At 43.5% G+C, this 12,947-nt stretch overlaps 1 protein-coding gene across 2 annotated transcripts in view; it reads left to right on the plus strand.

The window, feature by feature from the left end:
• Positions 1 to 12,947, plus strand: part of VWA5B2 (von Willebrand factor A domain containing 5B2) — a 72,099-nt gene that overhangs the window by 10,494 nt on the left and 48,658 nt on the right. For both annotated transcript variants that reach the window (XM_068281313.1, XM_068281314.1), the window contains exons 2-3: positions 3,541 to 3,686; positions 9,094 to 9,252. In XM_068281313.1, the coding sequence (XP_068137414.1) occupies positions 3,548 to 3,686; positions 9,094 to 9,252 (298 nt within the window). In that variant the 5' untranslated portion in view covers positions 3,541 to 3,547. The remainder of the gene's footprint in view (positions 1 to 3,540; positions 3,687 to 9,093; positions 9,253 to 12,947) is intronic.

Here is a 12,947-nt window from a genome sequence, read left to right on the forward strand (position 1 = left end):
AGTTGAATAGCTCCCTGATGTTTGTCTGCTCCACTGCACCATTGTTGCAATAGTAAAAGGAAGCATTGGCATAGTCAGCTGTGGAGAGCTGACAGCTGATGTTCCAGACATACAAGTGTATTTCCTTACAGCAGAAGGAAATGGCAGCGCTTCCAAACAGACGCTGCACCTGAAATGACTACCTGCACAAGTATGCAGAGCTCGAATAACGGGCAGATTACACACCTTGCATTCAAAACAGGTACAGTAAAGGGGGGCGTTAGCTTCAGCATAAGTTGTGCACAAATTATCCCTAATAGACTCTCCTACGGCGGTGACGTGCCCCCACAGGAGAGAAACTAACCACTAATCTGGCAGTGAAACATATCAAAAAGTGAAGCATATTCAAACAGTGAAAATTGTCCCAAAAAAAAAAGGGTTAAAACCCTCAAACTAATGTAACAGTGAAGCATATTCAACAGTGAAACATATCCAACAGTGAACCCTAGCTAGTCTAAAGTTAAAAACATAATCTTTACCTGGTGCTGCTAGCCATAAATGGTATACACATTTGTTCAAAAGACAGCAAGCAATGGGCAGCGCTCACAGACTGCAAGTGACGTGAAAGCTCCAGAGATAAGCCCAGCCCCTTGGGGCTAAATACACACCTTGAATACAAATCAGATGCAAATTATGTGCTAACACTAATCTAAATTCTAAAATTTGAATGCAAGCTGACACCCCTGGAGACAGCTAGCCTGGAGCTTTCACTTCACTTGCAGCCTGTGAGCGCTGCCCATTGCTTGCTGTCTTTTGAACAAGTGTATTTCCTTGAAACCACGGACTAAGTCTGCCTTAAATTACATCAGATGTGACCTCTCTAACACTTTTGCCTAGAGCTTACACAGATGTATTTAGTTCATTATAGCAGAAAGATGGGAGCCCAGGCATGGTGTATCTGCAAATTTTCCACCATGTCTTCTCATTGGTTCACTTTTCTGACCTATCAGGATCTGTTTCTGTAAAGACTTTTATTGGTTAAGATCACTGGATCAATGAGGAGCACCCATAAGAGTTTTAAAGAGGGTTATGCTTGCTTCCCACTTAAGCTGGACCATGAATGGCTAGTGGGAGCGGACAGTGTAGTGTCCACTCCAATAATCTGTTGTGGTCTGGTTGGAGCCCTGTGCATGCTTATTAACCATAGGCTAGATGGTGAATGCATCCGCTCTTACAGAAAAATTGCAGACAGCACGGATCCGTTGCAGACTTACAAGTGTGAATGGATCATATTTATAAAAAAGGATCCGTTCGCTGTCAGTTTTCAAATGCGGTAAAATGGACAAAAGCATGCTGTAATGGGAACATAGCCTTACTCTAGAACTCTCTTGTCAGTACTACAGGATGTGGATGGGGCATCGGCTGGTGGGCGTTAGTCAATACTTCAAGAATATATCAGAGGAATATAATGACTGTAACAGCTCATCTGGCTTGGATTACAGTGGGGAACAATCAAAAGAAATGTTCTTATGGGACACATTTTTAATTGTTTTTTTTTTATGGCCTTAACTTTTTTTTTTTTTTTTTATAATTTAGCACTCCTTTGGCATGGGAAAGGGCAGGGATATATATTCAGCATAATCCTGTTGGTAGGATCCTAGATGTTCTGTCACCTGTATATCACCCATGTGAGGCGCACGGATCAATAATTAATCCTCTAGTAAACATACAAGCCTATCATAGAAATCATAAGGCAGCAAGCAGCTAGGTAACAGTGAGTGACAAAAGAAGCCACTTCAAACAGCTAATGGATTCATAAATCGTGTGAATGTGCACCGCACTCAGCCATGCCATATGGAGCATGCCATACATTCATGTATAGTGCTAACATATACAGCCCTGTTGGGATGTTGTTTAAAATGTAAATAAGCCCCCCCCCCCCCAAACAAACAAACAAAAAAAAGAATATACTATTATCAGGCAGGCAGATGTCTAAATCCATCAGAGGGACTGTACTTATGATGGATGGGGTTGGGGAGGACCCAGCTGACATAGTAAATATATGTAGCCATGGAAATGTTTGTAGAAGATAGATGGAAAAAAATAATAATTCTGCAACAGATTGAAAGTGCTGCAAAAGGGTCCTAGTTATGGGCATTTCAGTTATCCTGACAATAACTGGAATATTGAAGCTGCTTTCTCAAGCAAAAGTGGGAGATTTTTTTATCAACACTACAGGGCATTTACTTGACTCTGATCGGAAAATAAACGACCAGTGCTCTGGTTGAATTGGTCATTTCTAATGGACCAGATATTGGGCCTGATGCACAAAAGTATGGTAATATTGTGGTACACAGCGCACAGCAATATTAACATTACTTCCGTCCCGCTACTTGAGTAACGTGTGTGCCGCTAATGGTGTAACTCGCAGTACACGCTGCCGGTAGTAATGGTAATATTGCAATATTACTGCGCTTTTGTGCATCAACCCCATAGTATCTATTATGCAAGTTCAAGAGCACTTGGGAAAGAGTGATTACAATACAATAACTTGTGACCTGGTATTAAACAGATTTGTGAGAAAGAAGACAACTTAAGATTTGAATTTTAGAAAAGCAAATTTTAAACTGAGCATTTGTAGACTGAGTAGAAAATTACTGAGCAAGGACATTGAAAGTAAATGACAAGCTAGCAAACAGATTCCTTATGAGTATTGTTTGTATATACCTTATAGGAACAAGAAATATATATATATATATATATATATATATATATATATATATCTATCAAGGCCAATATGGTTACATGAAACTTTTTGGATCTGGTTAACTATAAAATAAATGCATTTAGGGCCCTAAAGCACAATGTGACTGTATCTGCATTAACAAAATATAAAGAGCAAAATAATCTGTAAAAAGGTATTTAAGCTTAAAAAGATAAGGCTAAAACAAGATGCTAGTCCTATAAAGTTAAATTATACAGTACAAAGTTTTACAAATATATTCATTCAAAAGTGAAATTTAAAAAGAAAGGCGACAGAGAATATAGGACTATATAGGAGATAAAGCAGAAAATGCCATTGTTGATGATCAAAAATTACAATCCTAAGGAACCCTGTGCACTCGACAATGGTTATCACTTCCCCTTAGCAGCAAGGTCCTAGAACAGTAAATTGAATTATCAATCGGAAGGAGGAGGAGGTCGTTATGTGCTTCCAATTTAATGTTTTAAGGCAAGTTGCAAGACATTACTGTATAACAGGTGAGTAGTACATAGGATACCTATGGCACCGTGGCAAAAGAAATGGCCTAGATGGATATTTTATTCTTCAGTTTTTGAAACCTCCGACTCCACAGCCTTACCCACTGCCATCCTGACTTCTTACTTTAGCTGTGGGGTACATGAAGATCAAGGAGAAACACATTTTTAGATAAATGACAGTGCCTATGGCTGTGTCCTTTGTAAAGTACAGCATCATGAGCTCTGGGACTGATCTGGTAGATATGAGGTATTGATACACTGATTTTATTTTAATTAACAAAATAAAAACTTTCTCCACAGCAACAGAATGCCAGGACTTTACGACACTACCAACTGGGTGCCGCTCCCTCTAGAGGCCTCATGTGTCTGTGCGTGTGCCAAGGGTTTTAGCTTGGGACTGAATGCTCACCTCAGCTACAGGAACACTGGTCCTGAAACTGTGCAAGGTAAGTTTACAGCCCTGATTGAGCACTGTTACAGTAATAGCACAGTAAGTGAGTGATTGAAACAATGACCTCAAATACAGCACTTCTTTATTGTTAGGTTAGTCACCTTGATACAGAATCCCTCGTCCCCATATACTTTTGTTAAAGGAGAAATAAAGTGAACAGTCAAGAATTGGACCTTGCTTCAAACACCCAGTTATATGTACAGAAGTCCCCTCTGCAAATAGGAGTGGTGAACACAGGTCCGCTTCACTGCTTATGTGTGAAATGAAAGCAGTTATTGCATCAGAGCCATAGTACTATAAGTCTAATGTGGCATTCCTGCTCATGCTATTATGAATATAAATACTTGTATAACTGGACTTAGCATTATGATCAGGATTGTAGTCTGAGATAACTGTAGGGTAGAAGGTGTGGTACAAGTCATTGCCAAGGGAGGTACATCACTGGAGCTTCATTACAAATTTGATCTCTGTGACATCATCTTACCATCCTGCTTTGTTCTGGGCTCCAAGTATAGTAAAGGTGGCCATACACTGGCCCGATTCTCGCCCGTTTCGACAGCAGATTCGATCCTGGGATCGAATCTGCTGCCAATCGTACGCGGTAAACGCCGCTGCCGATCCGATTTCCTCCCGAAATCGGATCGGTCCATCGATCGCGCCGTGCGGGAAATTACCCTCGATCGCCCGCGGGTAAAGCAGGGCCGGCTTTAGGGGGGGGCGAGAGGGGGCAGAGCCCCCTCAAACAGACTCGTTGCCCCCTCAAATCAGAGCGGCTCTCGCTCTGCCGCTGCGGCTGCTTCCTGGTCCTGCGTGGAGCGCAGAGCGGTCATGTGATCAGTCACATGACCGCTTCTTCCTCCGACGGCTCTCCGAGACGAGTCTCGGCTGTGACGCAGGCAGTGTGGCGACATTAAGAGCCGCCCCGCATAGAGGAGGAGTCGACTCTCTCAGAGAAAGAGGAATTCTCCTCCTCTGAGAGAGTCGACTCCTCCTCTATGCAGGGCGGCCTCTTAAGGTCCCGCTCCCGCCACTGTGCCTGCGTCAGAGCTAGCTGAGACTCCTCTCGGAGAGCAGCACTCGGCAAACTTTTTCAGCCAGCATATTTGTCCGCCCGCCTTCTGCTACCCGCCGCCATCTGACTGCCACCCGCCTCTCCAGACACTGGCTGTGGCAGTGTGGCTGCGCAGTGTGCTGTGCCAATTGCATTGGCATTTGGCAAAATCGATCAGAGTGCTGCAGGTCTGGTGTGCTGTGCCAGTTCAGTTGCCAGTGACCAGTCCAATAGTCAGCCTGGCTGGCAAATCCGATAATTGCCTCATTTAAGGTCAATCAGTGTCACTGCCAGAGTGCACTGCAGCCTTTCTGGCAAATCAATAGTTCAGAGTGCCTCATTTATTTTGTGTGCGTTCTTTGCCATCTGCTGCCACCTCAGGCCCTCTGCACAGCACTGTAATTGTGCTAAAAATAAAAAACACGCAGCATATTAGCATTTGAAGAAAATTATTTCTGACTGTGTTACACCTGAGAACATTTTTTTCAATAATCTGCAGTGCGTGGCAGAACTGTATTTGTGGTTAAAAAAACACGCAATATCAGTATATTAGCATTTGACGAAAAATATTTCTGTGTTTACACCTGAGAACATTTTTTTGATAACCTGCAGTGCGCAGAACTGTATTTGTGGTAAAAAACACCACGCAATATCAGTATATTAGCATTTGACGAAAAATATTTCTGTGTTTACACCTGAGAACATTTTTTTGATAACCTGCAGTGCGCAGAACTGTATTTGTGGTAAAAAACACCACGCAATATCAGTATATTAGCATTTGACGAAAAATATTTCTGTGTTTACACCTGAGAACATTTTTTTGATAATCTGCAGTGCGCAGAACTGTATTTGTGGTAAAAAACACCACGCAATACCAGTATATTAGCATTTGACGAAAAATATTTCTGTGTTTACACCTGAGAACATTTTTTTGATAATCTGCAGTGCGCAGAACTGTATTTGTGGTAAAAAAAACACCACGCAATATCAGTATATTAGCATTTGACGAAAAATATTTCTGTGTTACACCTGAGAACATTTTTTTGATAATCTGCAGTGCGCAGAACTGTATTTGTGGTAAAAAACACCACGCAATACCAGTATATTAGCATTTGACGAAAAATATTTAATGACAGTCATTGAAGGTTTGTCCAAACTTTTGGTCTGTGCTGTAAATTTTTGGGGGATACACTACAGCAGAGCTCAAACTTCCCCGGCAGACCTTTAACACCACTGTAAGGTCATGACATGTATATTTGGCCCCACCCATGACCACGCCCACGGTCTGTTGCATGACCACGCCCATTTTTCGGCGCGCCGCGCTACGCGCGGCGCAGGGTTTCTTCGTGCCCCCTGCAAATTTCTGTCTGCCCCCTCATATGTGCCTGTCTAGAGCCGGCCCTGGGGTAAAGTGCGCGTCGCTAGCGGCGGCCGATCCGACGAAAAATACATTACCTGATGCGGGCTCCCAGGCGTCTTCTCCGCATCTTCTCAGCGCTGCACCCGCTCCATCCCGGCGCTTCCTGGGTCACTGCAGTGACCCAGGAAGTTCAAATAGAGGGCGCTCTATTTGAACTTCCTGGTCACGGAGTGACACAGGAAGCGCCGGGATGGAGCGGGTGCAGCGCTGAGAAGAAGAGGAGAAGGCGCCCCGGAGCCCGCATCAGGTAATGTATGCGCGGGGGGGGGGACAGGCGGCAGGAGCAGCTGAACAGATTGTGATCGGTTTCAGGCTGAAATCGATTCACAATCTGTTTGCAGTAAGGCAGCCATACGATCCCTCTCTGATCAGATTCGATCAGATAGGGATCTGTCAGCTGGTCGATCTGGTGGCACATCGACCAGTGTATGGCTGCCTTAAGATATCTTAACCCAAAGGCTTAGTTCACACTATGGGCTTGATTCAGTAAACTGTGATAACTGATAGCACGGCTGCGCCAGCGGTTTTGTGCGCGTTTTTGCGCACAATCATGACCGTGCGAAGTTTTGCAATTGCGTGTGACGACGCTAGCGCGGCAGTGCTATGAGTTATCACTGTTCAGTGAATCAAGCCCATTGTGCGTTGCATAATGCTCACTCTACAATGCACTTATAGCGCAACATGCACTCTGCACCTTTATAATGTGCATGTTACTGTTCATAGCATGGAGATTGTTATGGTAACATGCTCATTATCATAGAAAGTGAATTGGATTGTGTTGTCCATTACAACACATAGGTTTGAACAGGCCCATACAATTGTACGGACAGTGCGTGCATATCCGACAATGCTTATAGTGTAAACCTACCGTAAAGTAAGGTAAGATTTCAATTTGACTAAAGTGGATGTATTGTCTTCAATCCAAGCCTACTTATAAAAATTGCTTTCCTATCACAGTATATCAGGCTTATACCAGGGTTCTTTGAGTACTCTGCAGAGGTCCAACATCATGGGTGTGGGGGAAGGATGATAGAGAGCACACTACAATAGGGAGTACTGTAAAAAGAAGCACTAAATTGGTGGTCAAAATAATAATGAACACATTAATAAAAGGTACTAGATGGTTTTGTTTGTTTATATAAAATAATGAAAAAAAATTCAATAAAAATTAAAGTTGGCAAGAAAAAAGCACTAGAATAAAGAGGCATTATAATGAAGACATTTTATGTCCTGTAATAGGACATAAACTGTCACACCAGCTTTTAACCACTTCGGTACCAGCAGCCTATGCCCCCTTAAGGACCAGAGGCTGCTGGTACACTAAAACGCCGCATCCCGACGAATCGCTGCAAAAATCCGCTGCTCTCGCCGGTCACACCGCTTTATCCCCGCCACAGGCTGCTCTCTCTGCCATCTCTATGACGGCAGAGCAATGTGAGCTGGGCAGGAGCCGCTTTCATTTACTCCTGACCCTGTCACTCAATGTAAGCCAATGGGATTGGCTTACAATAATGACAGGGTCAGGAGCCAATGAAAACTGCTCCTGGCCGGCTCACAGTGCTCTGCCGTCATAGAGACGGCAGGGCAGCACATTGCGGCGGGTAGAGAGGGGCGGGGACGCGCGGTGAATGGAACATAGAGTTTACGTCCGGTCAGAACCGCAGCGCCACCCGCCCGACGTAGATTTGTACTGTGTCGGTCCGCAAAAAGTTAAAGACCCTGCCACCTGCAAAATAAATTCAGGGATTCCTTGAGATCCAAAAATTACTTGCAGGGGTTCCTTGTGATCCAAAAAGTATTTGAAGGGTTCCTCCAGGGTAAAAAGACTGAGAAAGGCTGCAGTATATACTAACAGAATTAATTTGGAAAGAAGCAGTACATTTCAGTAGTAAAAAATGCTTGCATGAATCTTAACAGGAAGGTTTACATAGGTAACACTTTTTCATGCTCTACCTCAGGGTATAGTGCAGTGATGGTTAACCTTGGCACTCCAGCTGTGGTGGAACTACAAGTCCCATGAGGCATTGCAATACTCTGACAGCTCTCAGCATAACTCTGGGAGGCAGAGGCATGATGGGAATTGTAGTTTTGTCACAGCTGGAGTGCCAAGGTTAGCCATCACTGGTATAGTTGAATACAGTGAGGAAGTATAGATACAATGCATATCACTAGGCAAAAGATGCTATCCTAAACCTTAGCAGATAATTTAATGTGGCTCTACTCATCATAGTAACATGATTGCAAATTGTATGCAGTCTAAATTAGGCCAATCGGAATCAACAGGAGCATTTAATTGGCCCAATTTTTGAGCTGCATACAATTTGTATGCAAGCAGGAATTATTTGAATCTCAATGACCATCTCTACTCACAGAAGCAAACAGTTTAAAGCGGAACTTTAACCAAGGATTGAACTTCATTCCAATCAGTAGCTGGTGCCCACTTTCCCACAAGAAATCTTTACCTTTTCTTGAATAGATCATCAGGGGAGTCTATATGGCTGATACTGTGGTGAAACCCCTCCTACAGTGTGATAATAGGACTATGGTCCTGACAGTTTTGTTGCATTGTGGGAAATAAATGCTTTTTCCAACTGTCAGGTAAGTAATATCTCCCTCTGTGCGTAGAACTCTAAGTAAACGAACATTCCGTACAGATCACCTGGCAGAACTAAAGATGTCACCACCAGTGATACATTTCAGAATCAGGGAAAGGAAAGATTTTTCAATGAAAAAACACTGACTAAATAATTTATAAATTAATAATGTAAAAAACAAAACAGGAGAGATAAGGGAGATATCTGTTCTATCTTGCGTAGTGTGGTAGAGGTCCAACTCCTGACACTTTTGCCTAGCGACCATGTGCTGTGAGGAAACTTTGTGTAGCAGTTATATGTTGATCATCACTAATGTGTCCTGTGTTGTGACTTGCAGCCATGTTTATCTACATTCTGGAGGACAGAGAAGTGGTGACAAGCTTTGAGGCATCGACTGGCAACAAGAAGGTTCAAGCACAAATTCAGAGTCAGAATAGACTGGAAGAGTGCTGCTTTAGTTGTTCGTTAGAGGCACTGCCTTGTTATTGCCCCAGTGGTAAGTGCACATATATTAACACTTTGCCATCCTATAGAGGAGCGTGTGGCTTACAGTACTGACTTTAGTTTTGTGTAGATGAGTGAAATGCATCAAAATTACAATGACAAATATTGGAGCCACATAGAAAAGTGTAAATGTGGCCTTTGCCTCAGTTTAGATTTTCCCTGGCTGAAACAACCATCTGTGATCATCTCAGACTGAAATCTGAAGAGTATACAGGTGTCCTCCCATCGTCACCCGTTCACCAGGTGCTTTCTAGCCACCCTTTGACCAGGATGGATAGCCTGACCTTTTTTTTTTTTTTAATTTTGTAATAAAGGGAGTTCCTACAATGTGAGGTGTGCTGACCCGAATGCCTCCATCTGGATTTAGTGGTTTAGGCTGGTTTCACACCAGGACGTTGCGTTTTAGGGGACGTTATGGTCGCATAACGTGCCCCTAACACAACGCCTGGTGCTCCCTGCTTTGGACGTCAGAGTGAGCCGCGTTGTGCAGCTCACTCTGGCGTCAGTGATGCCGTGATGCGCACTCTTGGTCGCATGCGGCATCACGTGGTCCCGCCGGCCAATCGCCGCACAGAGCGGCCGTTCCAAGAAATAAACACTGCACGTCACTGAGTGCAGTGAATATTAATTAGCCATGTGCCTGGCCGCTCTCCGCTCCTCCCCAATGTTACTGAGCATGTGCAAGCAGTCTAACGCGGCTCTGCCGCTTACAAAGTACTGCATGCAGTACGTTGACTTATGGCGCAGCGTTACTGTGTAACGCAACGTGGGGACTGTGAACAGCCCATTGATTTTTCATTGCTGTGCGGTGGGCTGCGTTACAGGCTGCTCTAACGTGCGCCTGTAACGTCCCACTGTGAAACCAGCCTTAATGACTCTACTTTCTTAAGCAGGGTTCACACTGGACTATTTTGGATGCATTTTTTTTCTGCCTATGAATTCCCATTAGAACTTACAACCAATGAAAAAACAAAACTTACAACCAATTTAAGTTAATGGGCTTGTTCAGATCTAAATGCGTTTTTGCATGTGAGAAAAACAACTTGCATCCTGGAGCATAATTTCACTAACAGTGCATCCCTTTCTCATTAACAATCAATCGGTGTTATGGCAAAACGCGCTTTATATAATGCAGGTGAATCCACATAGTGCCCGAAAATTGTGTGTCAGAACGTCTGCATTTTCCACATAGATAAGTGTGAACCCTGTCAGAGAAAATATACAAAGTGTCTCCTCTAGGTCAGATGTATACACTGCATGGATTTTAGCACACTTCATTTCCCGTGCAGACTAATCATTGTGAGGAATACCAGAGAGGAAATGGTATGGGACTGTGACTTTTATAACTGCATGATCAGTCCCGGCAATGTGAAACAAATAAAACTAAACATGCTTCCTCCCTAGCATGCCAGTATAAATGAAAGCCTCACTATGATAGACGTAAATAAAGGGCTGGCTAGTGGCTGTATGGACCTCTGAGCCAGATATGTGACCAGTAGATGAACTTTCTGGGAAGTTCTGTTCATAGAACTTAAAGTGGACCTGAAGGTTTCACTTATCTGGGGCTTCTGCCGGCCCCCTGCAGCCCACCTGTGCCCGCAAAGTTACCAAACGATCCTCTGTTCCCCTGCCACTGCTCACTTTTGTGTCTGACCGCACCACCGTCTTCTGCTCCTGGTCATGTGCGTCCTTGTTCACTCTCCTGTCACTGGGAGTGTACTGCGAAGGCGCAGTAGAGATTTTCTTGTACTGCACCTGCGCAGGATGCTCCTGGCCACGGGAGCACGTATGAGGAGGCACGTGTCCAGGGCCACGCAGTTGCAGTGGGCATTGACTTACAAGTCGACGTGACCAAAAGTGAGCCATTGTGGAACGGAGGATCGTTCCAGGACAGCGTGGGCACAGGACGGCTGCCGGGTGCTGGCAGAAGCCCCAGGGAAGAGAAAGTGTTTTTGTTTTTAAATTTCTTCAGGTCTGCGTTAATGGCAACTGTTGCTATGATGTGTGGAATCATAATTTGAATTTTCTGCAGAAGCAGAAACTCATGGCTAGCTGCAGACTGAAATGGGAAGGGGATGTTCAGTAAATTAACCCTAGACTGACAGCTACGTTATTGGTTTAAACAAGCTACATGCCAGTGCCAGCTATGTTCGTATTGAGTTTATTAAATGTCTTGCCCAAATCTGCATGTACCAAAGTCCACATTAGTCCGTAGGATTGTTATTGAGGTGCAAATACATTTAAGATGATTGAGACTTATGCTAATTGTTATAACACAGAATTAAACGGTTTTATTATGAAAATCTATTGTGTAATGGGCCTATCGAATCTTGCAGTGAAAGCATTTCACTGGTCCATATTCAAGCTGTATAGATTTGAAGTAACTTCTGCATATTTCTGCATCATCTTTGAATTAATTGTACATTTTCTGTAAATTAGAGAGTTGGCCCGGTGCCAAAACTTTGCATTGCCTTTTAGACGTCCATGGCAAAGGAATATGGGTACACAAAAATGCCTATAGAAGTCGTTTGTATGTATTGAAAAGCTTTTAGACGTCCATGGCATATGATTGGTAGTATTGTCTCGCACTCACTAATGGATCAAACCCATAGTCTTTAAGGGGAGAGCGACAGCTGAAAACAGGGATAACGCCCTCTATGCAGTATTCAACAAGGAAGAAAGCTGGCACATCCAAAATTCAATCTTTATTGGTTCCATGTAAAAATATGGCCTTATTTTTACATGGAACCAATAAAGATTGATGTTGGATGTCCATGGCATATGGACGTGAAAACACAGAACACCTATAGATGGCAGCGGTAGTCTAATGGTTGAACTACAAAATGACCTGTGTATCAATAATATATGTGCTAGAATTTTGCTAATGAAAGAAGCATTTTCTTTTATACATCTTACTACACTGGAATCTGGTAAGTGATTATACTTCTACAGATGTTTTATCATGAGCTGCATTTTGTCTTTTCCTTTGTAAACCATACATTCTTCATACTAAGGTCAGAAAATGTCAGAAGTGCTCTGGTTGCCCAATAGTCAGCATGTCAAACACTAGACAGTTCTCGGCCAAGGTCAGGGCTGCTTCTGCAAAGAATCTAACATGTTTACAGCGGCTACCGACTCCCCCCTAAATGTATCGGCGGCCAATCAGCCTGGCGGAGCAACTCTGCAGAGTGTATTTTCCTACTCCCTCCAGGATGAGCAGGCTAGCGATGTGTCTGTACAACTTTGGCTCCGATCTGGTGCCAGAGTTATGGAGTCCTGATCCCTGCTGGGTGACAATCCTTGTACATGTGTATGAGGCTTCAGCTGATAAGATACTTGTATTTTTCCGTTAAAGGACAACTGAGGTGAGAAGAATATGAAGGCTGACATATTTATTTCCATTAAACCACTTGAGGACCGCGGTGTTAAACCCCCCCCCTAGTGACCAGGCCATTTTTTTTTACTAATTGGGCCACTGCAGCTTTAAAGGGGAACTGAAGAGAGAGATATATGGAGGCTGCCATGTTTATTTCCTTTTAAGCAATACCAGTTGCCTGGCAGCCCTGCTGATCATCTGCCTATAATACTATTAGCCATAGCCCCTGAACAAGCATGCAGCAGATCAGGTGTTTCAGACTTTAAAGTCAGATCTGACAAGACTAGCTGCATGCTTGTTTCTGGTGTTAT

This window comes from Hyperolius riggenbachi, chromosome 4 (genome assembly GCF_040937935.1).
Source record: "Hyperolius riggenbachi isolate aHypRig1 chromosome 4, aHypRig1.pri, whole genome shotgun sequence".
Taxonomy (NCBI): Eukaryota; Metazoa; Chordata; class Amphibia; order Anura; family Hyperoliidae; genus Hyperolius; species Hyperolius riggenbachi.